At 36.2% G+C, this 12,860-nt stretch overlaps 1 protein-coding gene across 1 annotated transcript in view; it reads left to right on the forward strand.

Annotated features, from left to right (window-relative positions):
* LOC131977813 (uncharacterized) overlaps positions 1-12,860 on the forward strand; it is a 34,247-nt gene that overhangs the window by 1,683 nt on the left and 19,704 nt on the right. The window contains exons 2-4 of the mRNA XM_059341257.1: positions 151-248; positions 4,473-4,611; positions 8,153-8,318. Coding sequence (XP_059197240.1) covers positions 151-248; positions 4,473-4,611; positions 8,153-8,318 — 403 coding nt within the window. The remainder of the gene's footprint in view (positions 1-150; positions 249-4,472; positions 4,612-8,152; positions 8,319-12,860) is intronic.

Raw genomic sequence — 12,860 nt, forward strand, 5'->3', positions numbered from 1 at the left:
TACACTACAGTTAATTAAAATGTTTCAATAAAACATATTGTGGTTAAGGCATGGAGTGGAAAAATAACTTATTGAGTTAAAATCATTTGCTGACAGCTTCATCCCCCCAGTTCAAAAATTCCATCTGCGCCCCTGACTGTGACCACCCAGGATAAAAGACCCTCTGTCACCTCCTACACCCTGGCTGGACCCCAGGGGGCCAATGGCATCAGTGACAAAGGGTTTGGCTTGAAACAAGCAGCATTAAGGTATCATTTTGAGACTCCTAGGAGGAGCAGTGTGAAACAGATCCTGGGAGATGTAGCATGAGTAGTTGCTGCCCTGACCTCAGGCTGTGGGCTGATTGCAGGGTAATGTTCAGTTCTTTGTGCACACGACGGTGATGATCAGGGTTACCTTGTCAGGATGTACTTCTGTCTGTGCCTGTCTAACATCAGCTGCCAAATGTAATTTGCCAAGGCTGAATAATCGTGTCATATTGGCAGTTGACTTGTGTCTCTCCATCACCCATAAAACACAGACATATGTGTTGCTTTTGGTCCTAATGTTGCATGTAAGTAGCTGCTTTCAAGCAAAACTACATCAAATACGTCTGACTTTGACAGGTCAAGTAAAGCAGGTTTGTGCAACCACTTCCGGGATACCATTTCCTCCACATTTACATCTTACACCAACACACTGTTTGTGCAGGTGAAAACCATATGCCTGAAAAAACATCAAACTCGCTGGGGTTAAACTGGGGTTAAGTGAGTAAAGAAATCAAAATCATATCAGCCATCAATTCCTTTTTGAAGGGTAAAGCCATCATTCGGCTTGCAAGGTAAAGTTAATTATATCCTCTGGGAAGTGTGGAGAAGAGGATTGATGATGTAGTGCTCTGTGTTAGGTCAGGATTTATGGGAAAATAATCACATGCAGCCGGTTTGACTGATAGAGTAGCATGAGAATTGAGGCCCGTAATGGAAGCAGAGCTGAGACGACTTATTGAAGTGATAGTATAAAAAAAAATCTGTTTCTTAAAAGTAAATGTGTTCTCAAGAATTTAAAGCTGCCTGAGGTAAGGATTTTATGCAATTATATGCTCATTATGTCAACTTGAATCATGAAGAGCAGCCAGTTAAATTTTCAGTCAGTTCAGTTACAGTATGGAAGTCCTCGTGAATCAATCAACATACTTTACGAAAAACATCAAATCTAAGAATAATTCTGCTACAATTCTATCTCAATTCATAATTTTTCTGCAAGAACAACATAGCTGAACCGTCTTTTCAAATAAAAAATACATTATTTGACAAAATACTGTTACCAGAAGCATTTTCTGAACTGTTGACACTACAAGAGGATCTTACTTTTATAAACTGTAGTGATCAGTACTTTTTTGCAGCATGAAAAACCTAAATGTTGCCTATCATCTTTAAGTCGAAGTGAAGATGAGGGCAACCCAATGTCCTCATTCTAAAACATCTTATTTTGTGGTAAAAAAAAATACTATTAATGTTGAAATAGATAATAGTAATTATATTCTTTAAACCTTTGCATGGCCAAATATTGTAGGGAACAGCTGATCAATTACTAACATGTAACCATGTCTTATAATTATAAATGGTAAATGTACTGCACTTAAATAGCACTTACACTGCAGATGGTGCTCATTCACCCACTCACACACACATGCATACTGATGACCATACAGTGCCACCTGCCACCATCAGGAACTCATTCATACACCGATGAACGCAGCATCGGGAGTAACTTGAGGTTCAGTGTCTTGCCCAAGGACACTATGACACATTAGCTGTGTTTCCACTGAATACTTTCTGAATACTTTTTGTAAAGCAGCTGAGTGTTTTGGCTCCGCCCACTAGTTAGTTCCCCTAGTCCTCTGTTCCCATACAGGTACTTTTGTAGCCGCTAACCAACGGAGTTCGAATGTGACAACAGACCGACGCGGTGTTATTGGAGACTTTTGGAGACTCGTTCCTACTCTTCTTAACGAGCAGCGGGTGCCGTCCCAAAGCACTCACAAGTGGCCCAGTCCTCCCGCAGCAGTCTCTCCCAGCTGCAGCCAGCAGAGCAGGAGATGTTAACCCCTGAGCGTCCAGTTTGCACCAGTCTGCAAATGAATCACGCATATGCGAAATCGCCGCCTCAACTGTATCCAATCAGCAACGACTAGTTAGTAGCGGCTTAGAAAGTACCGACCCAAGGCAGGTATTTTCTGTGGTGAAGTTGGGCAGATCCTCTCTCCCAAGCCACACCCATAGTGGCTCACTAGAGGGAAAAGTATCTAATGGAAATGCGCCTATAGGCTTCCGTAACGTCCCTCTCTTCTGTAGGTGTTGGTACTTTATAGTCAGACTTCCAATCACAACTGCATACATTATCTAAAATTATGTAAAACAAGTTCAGGACAATGTTCTCACTAACACATTGTGCAACGTGGTTGCCGCCAAAATTATGCTGTATCTCGGTTAAGAACATCAGTTAGCACAACTTATATGCACACACTTATTCAATCAGTAGTTATACGAAGAAAACATCCTCATTTATGAAAATATAATATTCATGGAGTGCTCCCAAAGCACGCTTACCTCCAGCAGAGCAGGTCCGAGCTCTGAAGTAAGGGTAGCGCAAAAGACCAAAACATGTGAAAATGCAAAAGTGAATATACATGCAGTGTTTTTCAAATGCCATTATAATGAAATGTTATAATAATAATTTGGTGACAATTCACTTTACCTGAGTAAGGACATTTTCAACTCTGTTACATTGCCATGGTCAGGGATCGAACCACCTTCCGATCAGTGGGTTGCTTTTTTTTCACAATTTCCTAATCATGAAATGCATGAATAAGTCACTTGTGACATACAGTAGCAATAACCTTACAGGGATTCTGGGTTTTGAAGTTCAAACATTTCAGTTATAGCATCCATTAGAGGCTAGCAGATTGTCATTTGGGGCTGCAAAGTTCACTAGTAGACCTTGAACTTCTTTTCATAATGAAGTGCACTGCCTTGAGTGATATCACACAGCATTTAAAGTGTGCAGGAGTACCTCTATCTGACAACTGTGGTTTATGAGTGTTGGATATCTGAGCATGTGTTTCATAGTGGCTGTGCAGGATGGACTCTGTGCAGCTTGGGCAGGCTGAGAATGAGACCCGCTCAGCGGCCTCTGGTGGTTTAGCCCAGACATGGTTTCTTGGGGAACAGAGTTTCAAGACAAGATTTCGGTCTCATGTGCAGAGCTTCAGCGAGTCCTGATCAGCCCCTGTTTACTTAATGCCAGTTCAGTTTTGTAGACTACACTGTTTGAATGGAGGAATGTGTCTTTCAAATCAGTCATTGGTTTCCTTTATTTTACCACAGTATGACATGCAAAAACTGACTGGAGTTAGGTAATTCATCACAATTATTATCATGTCTGATTTGTCAAAATTATGTCGTAAATTTGCATTTACAACCATAGTTTTACATTAGCATTACATTTTGTTAAATGTACTAAAGCAGGCCTACAACTGGTCAGTTAATGTTTTAATAGGTTGATCCTAGTGTCCTAGACCTAGTGTCCTGGTTGAGGAATTACAGAATACCACATGTTTGACTCATGTAGCCTACAGTGAGATAACCAGGTCTCTCTATGTTTCATTTGAACAGTATATTATGTCTATTAAGACTTTAAAAAACAAAACATAAATGTAAACGATTCTACTTTCTCATTCTGCTCCTGAATGCAACCATTGTTTCTAAATCTATACTTGACACAAAATAATTAACTTAAGACTTTAGTTGCTTCATATCCTCTTCCACATGGCCAACATTATGAACATATAAATATAATGTAAAAGTGATATGCTTGGATGTAAAAAAATAATGATTTTTGAGATGAGTTACAGTAAAGGGAGATGGAGGAGTGGAGAGAAGAGAAGACAAATTGATGAAAGACGAGGAGGATTGAGGCGACCCTGTTGTTCTGGATCGGTTGGGAAAAGAATTCCTCCATAATGGAAGTTTAAAAGTTAAGAGGTCCCTCCTGGACTCAATCCCTGGCCCTGTTCATATGAGCGGACAATTGGGGGCATTTTGTTGGACCGACATGTTTTTGTGCACATTTTCTTTTTACGTTAATGATTAAGTGGTGGCTGGCTGTCTGTTGCTTCTGTTTTGTTTTATCTGTTTGTTTACTTTAATTTTATTATTTTTTCTGTTGGGTTTCTTCTATGTTTCTTGTACTGTATGTGTCTGTATATATATGTGCTCAAACCTTGCATAAATAAAATTTACCAAAAAAAAGTTAAGAGGTCTGCAGTATGTTTTTTGGGGTAGTTTTCTCCTCTCTTCTTTTTTCTTTAGTTGCTACTCAGTTCACTGAGCAGGTAAGTCATGAATAAATGTGTACTTGGAGAGGTGCGCTGCAGGTCACTCCTCAGTGCCCCAGTGAGGTGCTGTCTCCTGCCCCGCTGCACCTCCCAGGTCTCCACCACCATCTCGTCACCCTCCAACCATTAGACAGCTTTGCAAACTGAGAGGATACCCTGCTCAGCGGAGGGTGGCGATTCAGGGTCTAGCAGCGATCAACCGGCCGTCCCTGCCCATAGAAGGAGCTGCGGCCGTCAGAGGTTTAATCTGGTGTTTTTGGCTTGAGGGTTGCTGGAGATGCTGTGTGGAGGAGAGGGGGGAGGGCTGAAAGGGTGTTCCTCACAATCAGGAGAGAGGTTTAGAAGACTGGAGTGGAGTTTTACTTGAGTCCAAGCCAATCTTGATAGTTCATGCAGGACTGAGGGTTGCACACCAGCGCTTACTTTCAGAAAACGTGTTCCTGAAACCTGTATGTTCAGTTTATGTGCTTTCTGTGCAAAGAGTTTGCTGTATCAGAGATAGTTTATCGTTTAAAAGTACATTGACTTTACTTTATTTCACTTTATTTAATTTGATTTATTCCCATTTACACAGTTTATTATTCAATTACTTATTGTTTGTTTGTGTTACTTTGGTTTAACCATATCATTTATACATATTTGACCTGATGTATATGCTTTATTGCGGTATTAAGCAGATCACAAATGAAAAACAGCAGACTAAATGTGAATTTGTATATATATGTTTGTATAAGCTGCAAAAATTGAAATAAAATTTAAGTTTAAAAAAAAAAAGAAGTACATTGACTTCAAAGGTAGAGGTACTGTGGTCCCACTGTTCTTGTAAAAAGGTATTTTAATGGTAATGCAGAATTCAGACAGCCTTTTTGTCTCCAAGCACCAACTGGACTGTTTAATGCCCTGACTTGGTTTTAGGGTGCTAAATAGTTAAATAACTCATGGTGTGAACTGAAAAAACACCCAGTGCATTTACGTGCACAGTTTAATCGAGCTATGCTTAAAAAAAAAAAATCGATATTGGTGTCCAATAGGACTTCTGTCCTTTGTGCTACAGCCATGCATTTTGACACTCAAAAATAAGCAAGGAATTTTTTTCAGTGCACTTTAGAACAACACGCATTTGTGATCTTACAGCCCCATCAGACTGAGTATTGCACTGTTACAAACACCAGTAAATGTGTTTATGATCAATTATGGTTTGGTTAGGTTGCACATAAACATCTTGGTTTGTTTTAGTATTAACTTTTTTGTGACTAGTTCAATTAGGCTCTTCTTTTTTTAAACTGTCTGCAGTTTCTTAATTAGCAGCCGTACAGTAAAATACATTTAACAATCTGCTTATTGTTTCTCCATTAAAATGAAATAAAAGACACTTTTTGCAGACAAACATGGATATGAGCAATGTGTTACTCTCAAAGTATTACATATAGTTTGTTTTTTAAGACATATAAATCCAATAAAAGTATATCTAGTATATATACAGTAAAAAACAACAAAAACAAATATTTATTGAGCAATGGATCCTCTTCTTGTGGTTTAAACATAAAGATAACCTTTATTTAAGCAGAAATTTGCAGTTGCAGTTATTGTTTTACACACATGTGCAAACAGGACCTATGCATTAATGGAGAGATTGAGGGTCTGCCAGTGGACAGGAGGAGCAAACACTTCAATCTACATACAATAATATCAATTACTTACCAGTTTTTTAATTATTTTCTCTTTATTTTGGCCTAACATAGCTCAGTTGAGTACTAGAGATGACTCAAACATAAACATAGGACCACTTTTAACAAGATTTCTCATAATGGTTCTACCAAATGAGACCTTAGTTGTCATGGTTACAATAATATCCACATGGTGGACAGAAACTTTGGTTGGAAACGGATATCGCAAAGAAGTTGCAAAGTCTCACATTTTGTTGGGCTACAATCACATTGCCTTTCTTCTTCCTTTTTTCAACACATAAACTGGAGGGCTTTGTCCAACGTAAAAACAACAACAACAACAACTGGTGTTTTAAGGCATTTGTTGGAACAACTGGTCCTCTTTAGAGGACAGCCCCTGGTTACTGCATGCATTGGTTTTGTTAATTAGACTATATTCGTTTTTAATTAGTAACAGAATCTATTATGCCAAATACAATTCTAAGAAGATCTTGCATTACATAGTCAGTTTACGGCTTGTAGTGACCCTGGTCTAATCCTGCATGTCACACTGCTCCTCCAGATAGACAAGAGACTATGCAAAGACTAAAATGCCCAAAAACAAAAGCATAAATCAAAAACACTTTAGGTCAAATAGCTTTGTTATTTTAGTTTGGTTCACATTCTTAAATAATGTTGTTGCACCGTTTTCTGCTACAGTTGGTGCTAGGACGTGAAAGTGGCGATAGAAATTAGCAGTCTGTATGTTGACATTGCCCTAGAGGTAAACTATAATCTGCTAAGGGCTGGGTGATATATCGATATAGAAGATATGTCGATATATTTTTAGATGTTATATCGAATTAGACCATATCGCATATATCGATATAGTTCAATTTTTTTTCTCTTTATTATATATAAATGCTGCCCTTACTAGGGTTTGTCATATTTAGTTATTTTGTAATGTTGGTTATTCTTTTCTCATATAAATATATTTATTTCAGAAAAAGATTGGCCTATTTTATTTCATAGGCTATTTTTATTTAAGATTTTTTTTTATTTAAATGTGCACTTTCTGGAGCTTTGATAAAAAAAAAAAAAAGGTTCTAGTTTCAATAAAACTTCTTGTGACATGTCATATTTGGCTTTGACTGAACGTTTTGGTAACACTTTATATTAAGGTCCTTGTAATAACCATTAATTAACAAGTAATAAGGCCATTGTAAGTCCTTACAAGATGCTTATTAACATTATTGTGTGTTTATAAGCTTATATAAGTGTTAATAATGGCATTACAAACACCCATGACCCACCCATTATGTCTTTGCCATGCCTTTTATTAATCTTATTTTGTTTGCTTATTGATATTAAAATATACTTTATTGCTCATCTATTTTAATTTAACTATAAGTTAACTGTGCTTTTTGCAACTACCGGATCTAAAGCGAGAACAATGCCTTATTACTTGTTAATTAAGACAAGGCAAGGCAAGGCAAGTTTATTTGTATAGCTTTGTACACAAGGTAATTCAAAGTGCTTTACATAAACATTAAAAACAGCAAGACACAATTGAAAACAGTAAAAACAGTCAATTAAAACAGGGAAATAGAAATAAAAATATAAATAGGATAAAATAAGATACAGCAGGATAAAAAAAAGAGATAAAATAATAAAAAGCACAAGTCAAACATTGCGTAGTTAAAAAGTAAGTAATGGTTATTGAGGACCTTATTATAAAGCGTTACCAACGTTTGCTCTCACTTTGTGATAAAAATATTGGGATATATATCGTATATCGATATTCAGCCTAAATATATCAGGATATGACTTTTCGTCCATATCGCCCAGCCCTAAAACTGCTATCATGCTGATTGGAGTGGCCTGTTTTCTTACTTGGTCAATTTGTGAGAATATGCTAATCTCGTAGCCTATGATGGAGGGAATATGATTCCGAAGGCTTTCAACACACACACACACACACACACACACACACACACACACACACACACACACACACACACACACAAACATCGACGTCAAAACGTGAAGCTTCACACCTGTGTGGTCGCTCGGCTCGGCAGTGAAGTCAGTGTGAGGATCGGCTCCGTGGGCAGTGACATGTCTCCAGCCAAGAGGAGAACTGCGCCACTATGCCACGGGATATAACCGGGACACCGACACGGGGCTCCGCAGAGAATATCCGAGTGTGTGTGGATTGTTGCAGCGCCAGCACGCCAGCAGTTTGCGTTTTACTCTCACGTCCATGATCGGCAGGACGAGACAACTCGGCCAAGGTAAGACTTGGTGACTAGTGTGCTGCCTGCCTGTCACACAGTTCACTCACAAAGTTTCTGAAACCTGGAGACTCACATGTCAGACATAAGCCAAATTTATGAGAAGTGATATTGGGACATACATTTTTAAGAAACTTAATAAGACTTAATAACAGCTTCCAACTGTATCAAAATATATAGATACCTGTATGACATACGCCATGTATAGACATAATGGTAAAATGTCAGTCTGCATAAGCCTACATTCCACGTGCCTGTACATGTATTTAGAGAGAATACTTACATACCTTTCATAGGGAAATTTTTAAAGAGCTTGATATCAAGGAAAACAAAACAATGTAATGAAAATTGAAAATATTTGTATAAGATAGGCTATGATAAAACAACAACTAGTTTCAAAAATCCTAACTGAGATGACTCTAATTTCAGAAAGGCCATAAATGTGACTGTATGTATATGTATATCAGTGAACGCTATAGATGTGAAACAATAAAAAACAATAAATTACTCATACCCGGATTTATGTTAATTATCATAATAATAATAATTAAATTTTCTTTTCTTTTTAAAGACCTAATCTATATATGAATGTCTCATGTTATGGGGATATCCATAATATCCTCCTCTCAACACCAAAGGAGTGACAGAAAGTTGAAAGTGAAAAACCAGTGACATTGTAAAAATGCTGACATTGTAAAAAATCCTGTAATTAAAAAAAGACAGACATCAAGAAAAAATGTAAAGATTGAAATTGAAAACCAATTTTAGTGCATAAAAGTATAAAAGAAGAAATAACATAACATGATTGTGAGATTGTATTTTTTTTTAATGTTTGTGCTTTTTTTCAGTTAAACGTTTTTTCAGTACCAAAACTTTTTGTTTCAATGCCAACTTTTATTTTTCAATACTTCAGTTAACTGTCACTGTTTTAGTTCTATAGAATATGACTTCAGATTTCACTTGAAAAGCTTTTTTTTTGGACAGGATCACACATGTTACAACAGGGACTAGCACACTGGTATGCCAGTGTTTAAAGTGTTTCATGTTGTATAATTTACTTTAATGCCAGTACCTGACAAATTGCAATTATGCAATTAACATTCTAAGACTGTAATATGAGAAGGCTGGTCAAGAATAAGCACCCAACTCTGTGGCTCTTCGGCTAAATTGACCACCTGTTAACTGCTGTGAGTTACCATCAGTGAAAGAAGTATTCAGATCCATTATTTAAGTAAAAGTACTAGTACAACACTGTGAAATTACTCCTCTACTTACTTACTTACTTACTTACTTACTTACTAACTTATTTACTTAAGTAAAAGTACAAAAGAATCAACATCAAAATGTACTTAAAGTATCAAAAGTAAAAGTAGTCGTTATGCAGAATATGCATTATGGGTGACTGTGTATGTTCCAAATATATTATTGGATTATTATTATTAATGCATTTATGTAAGCAGCATTTACTTTTCTCAAGGTAGGGCTCATTTTAACTACTTAATACTGTTATAAATGTCTGATCACTATAAATTGATCATGTATTTTATGTTAAATCTCCACCTGAAAAGTAACTAAAGCTGTCAGCTCAATGTAGTGGAGTAAAAAGTACAACATTTACCTCTGAATGTTACAGAAATGTATTGCTGCCACGTGAACACACAAAAGAAAGGCTCAGTATCACGTTATATGTGATAAGTTTCACGTTAAGTTTAGATAGATAAGATAGATAGATACATTTCTATCTATCTATTCTTTCCTCTATGCATCTATTCTTGCTTGTTTCATTTCGTTTTATCATGAAATAACATTAAACTATTATGTTATAATGTGAAAAGATATCAACGTGAAACTACCATGAATTAACGTGAAACTATGATTATATATTATATACGTGAAACTTATCATGTTATAACATGATAAGTTTGGCGTTATAACGTAATACTAGTGTGGCAGCAACGTTTTCATTGAATGTAATGAAGTACATGTAAAGTAACATAAAATGGAAATACTCGAGTAAAGTATAAGTACCTCAAAAATGTACCTAAGTACAGCACTTCAGTAGATGTACTTAGTTACTTTCCCCCACTGGGTACCATGGTCAGGTTTACTGAACTAACATGTCAAGTTACCCTTCAGACTGATATGTAATAGTTACACAGAATATAACCAGCTTTTACTGGTATTGCACCATAAAGGCAGATTCATCTTTAAGACTACTAATATGCTTTAAAACAAAACAATGACGATGTTTGTCCAAAGCAGGAAGAAATGAACCATGTGGCAGATGGTTTAGAGTCAAAAGCAGATGGGGAAATCACTTTGGAAATGATAATGGTGGTAGTCAGAAAAAAGTTTTTTTGGAAAAAAACACCAAGCAACTGGCATATTAACATGGTTTGAACCATGTTAATATGTTTTCCAATGATACATACATATATACAGTGTATATATTTAAATATATATATAGCCTACAGTGTGTACACTGTAAAAACTCCTTATACATGATACTGTGTGTGGTGCTTGAACTCAAATTACATACCAGTAAGATTTGTTGGCTAATTTGAAAGAAATCTTTTCCAGCTGCATTTGTGACCAAAAGTGTCTCTAATGCTTGAGTAAATGAAACCCCAAATAACAATCCCACTTTAACTTTCTCGCTGCAAAAACACACAGAGACACACTATCCATGCTCTCAATGCAGAGTTACAGTTAGCAGAACACTGTGTGTACATTTATATCAACTCACAAAAAGCAATTCTTTACCATGATAAATATTGAATATTAAGTGGGGATTCAAAATCAAGGTGCGTCTTAAAATGAACATGTATTGATATTTTCACTTTGCATCGATGATATTGGATCATTGATTACTGAATTGATATATCGATGCAGATCAATGTGTTGCTACACCCCTGCTTAGTTGTCTTCAATCTGTTAAACTTTAGGCTGTAAATGGTAAATGGACTGCACTTATCTAGTGCTTTTATCCACATGACATGGACTGAACTCCTTAATGTGTACAAATCTGGTTTGAATATCAATGTATATTAACAGATTCAATATATGTACCACATTCTGTATAATGCCATATTATGCAGTTGGGGTTATTATTAGACCCACTGTCTCAAGGTTTTTTCTATAAACTCATTTCATGTGTTGTATGTGTATGTGAGACTGCGACTATAAGCTAGAAATCAGCTAAAATTGTTTACACAAAGTCAAATATCAGTATCACCACAAGTCATACAATGACTGTTTTCATCTTCAGAAAGTCACAAGTACCACTATTTTCTAATAACATGGGGTAAGATTAACAATAATAGTGAAGAATATAAAATGAAACAATGACAAAACTTTCACATAAAAAACGAAAACACACATTTACTAGGTATAGCCAATTCCTACTAAGGTCTAATTTACTAACCTTTACCTACCAGAATTATTTCACATGGTGTGTCTCAAAATAGTGTTCAAATAAACTGCCAGTAAGTGAAAATACAGCGTGAAAGAGTCAAAGTTATGAAACCAAACCGCTAAATGTCCTTTTTTATATCTTAATACCGTTTTATATGACTTTATTGACACGTTGCCGTGGATGCGCATTGTTCTGCTTCTCTCCTGATGACGGCTTGTGTGTGTAATGCTGCTGCTACACTTTAATTTCCCAGCTTGGGATAAATAAAGTCTATCTATCTATCTATCTATCTATCTATCTATCTATCTATCTATCTATCTATCTATCTATCTATCTATCTATCTATCTATCTATCTATCTATCTATCTATCTATCTATCTATCTATCTATCTATCTATCTATCTATCTAATCATACGATTCTTTATCTTCTATTTTCTTCTAAATGGGGTCATTATTTGAACTATTAATATCGAATTGTCTTGAAGAAGATTTTTTACTAGTGATTGAGACCAAATTGTTATCCTAAAAAAAAATTGAGGTAATAAATCAAGTGAGAAGTTTTCTCATTTTGCATTGAAATTAATGGACAGAAATGTTTCTGCAGCCAAACTTAGCGCCCCTGCTGGAATTTTCAGTAGAATGCAGCTTAAGGCACTTCCTGGTTTGTCTCCCTGCTCAGACCCGGAGGTTGCCGCCTGGTTTGCACCTGTTGATACAACCATTGGAATTCAAAAAACTGAAGTGAGGGGTTCCAGACTGATTTTGCAAATTAGTCTGCCGATGCCAGACTAGTAAAGTGCAACTGTATGAACCATCACCACTGAAGAATCAGCTTTTTAGCTTTTTTTCACAAGTCTCATTAATCCATCATAGTCAATGTAATTGTGATCAATAGCTGGATAATTGACTGCTACTGTAGTTGATGTCCACAATGATATCTAGAATAATGTACTGTATATGACAATGATAGATAGATAGATAGATAGATAGATATAGATAATATATAACAATAACTGCTATGGAGTTTCTTCAGAATTTACCCCACAACACCTTAGAATGGATCAGATCAATTTTATTTCTCTCTGTGTAGCGAAAAAGTATTGCAAGTAGTGCTGTCATGTAACAG

The sequence above is a fragment of the Centropristis striata genome, chromosome 9 (genome assembly GCF_030273125.1).
Source record: "Centropristis striata isolate RG_2023a ecotype Rhode Island chromosome 9, C.striata_1.0, whole genome shotgun sequence".
NCBI lineage: Eukaryota > Metazoa > Chordata > Actinopteri > Perciformes > Serranidae > Centropristis > Centropristis striata.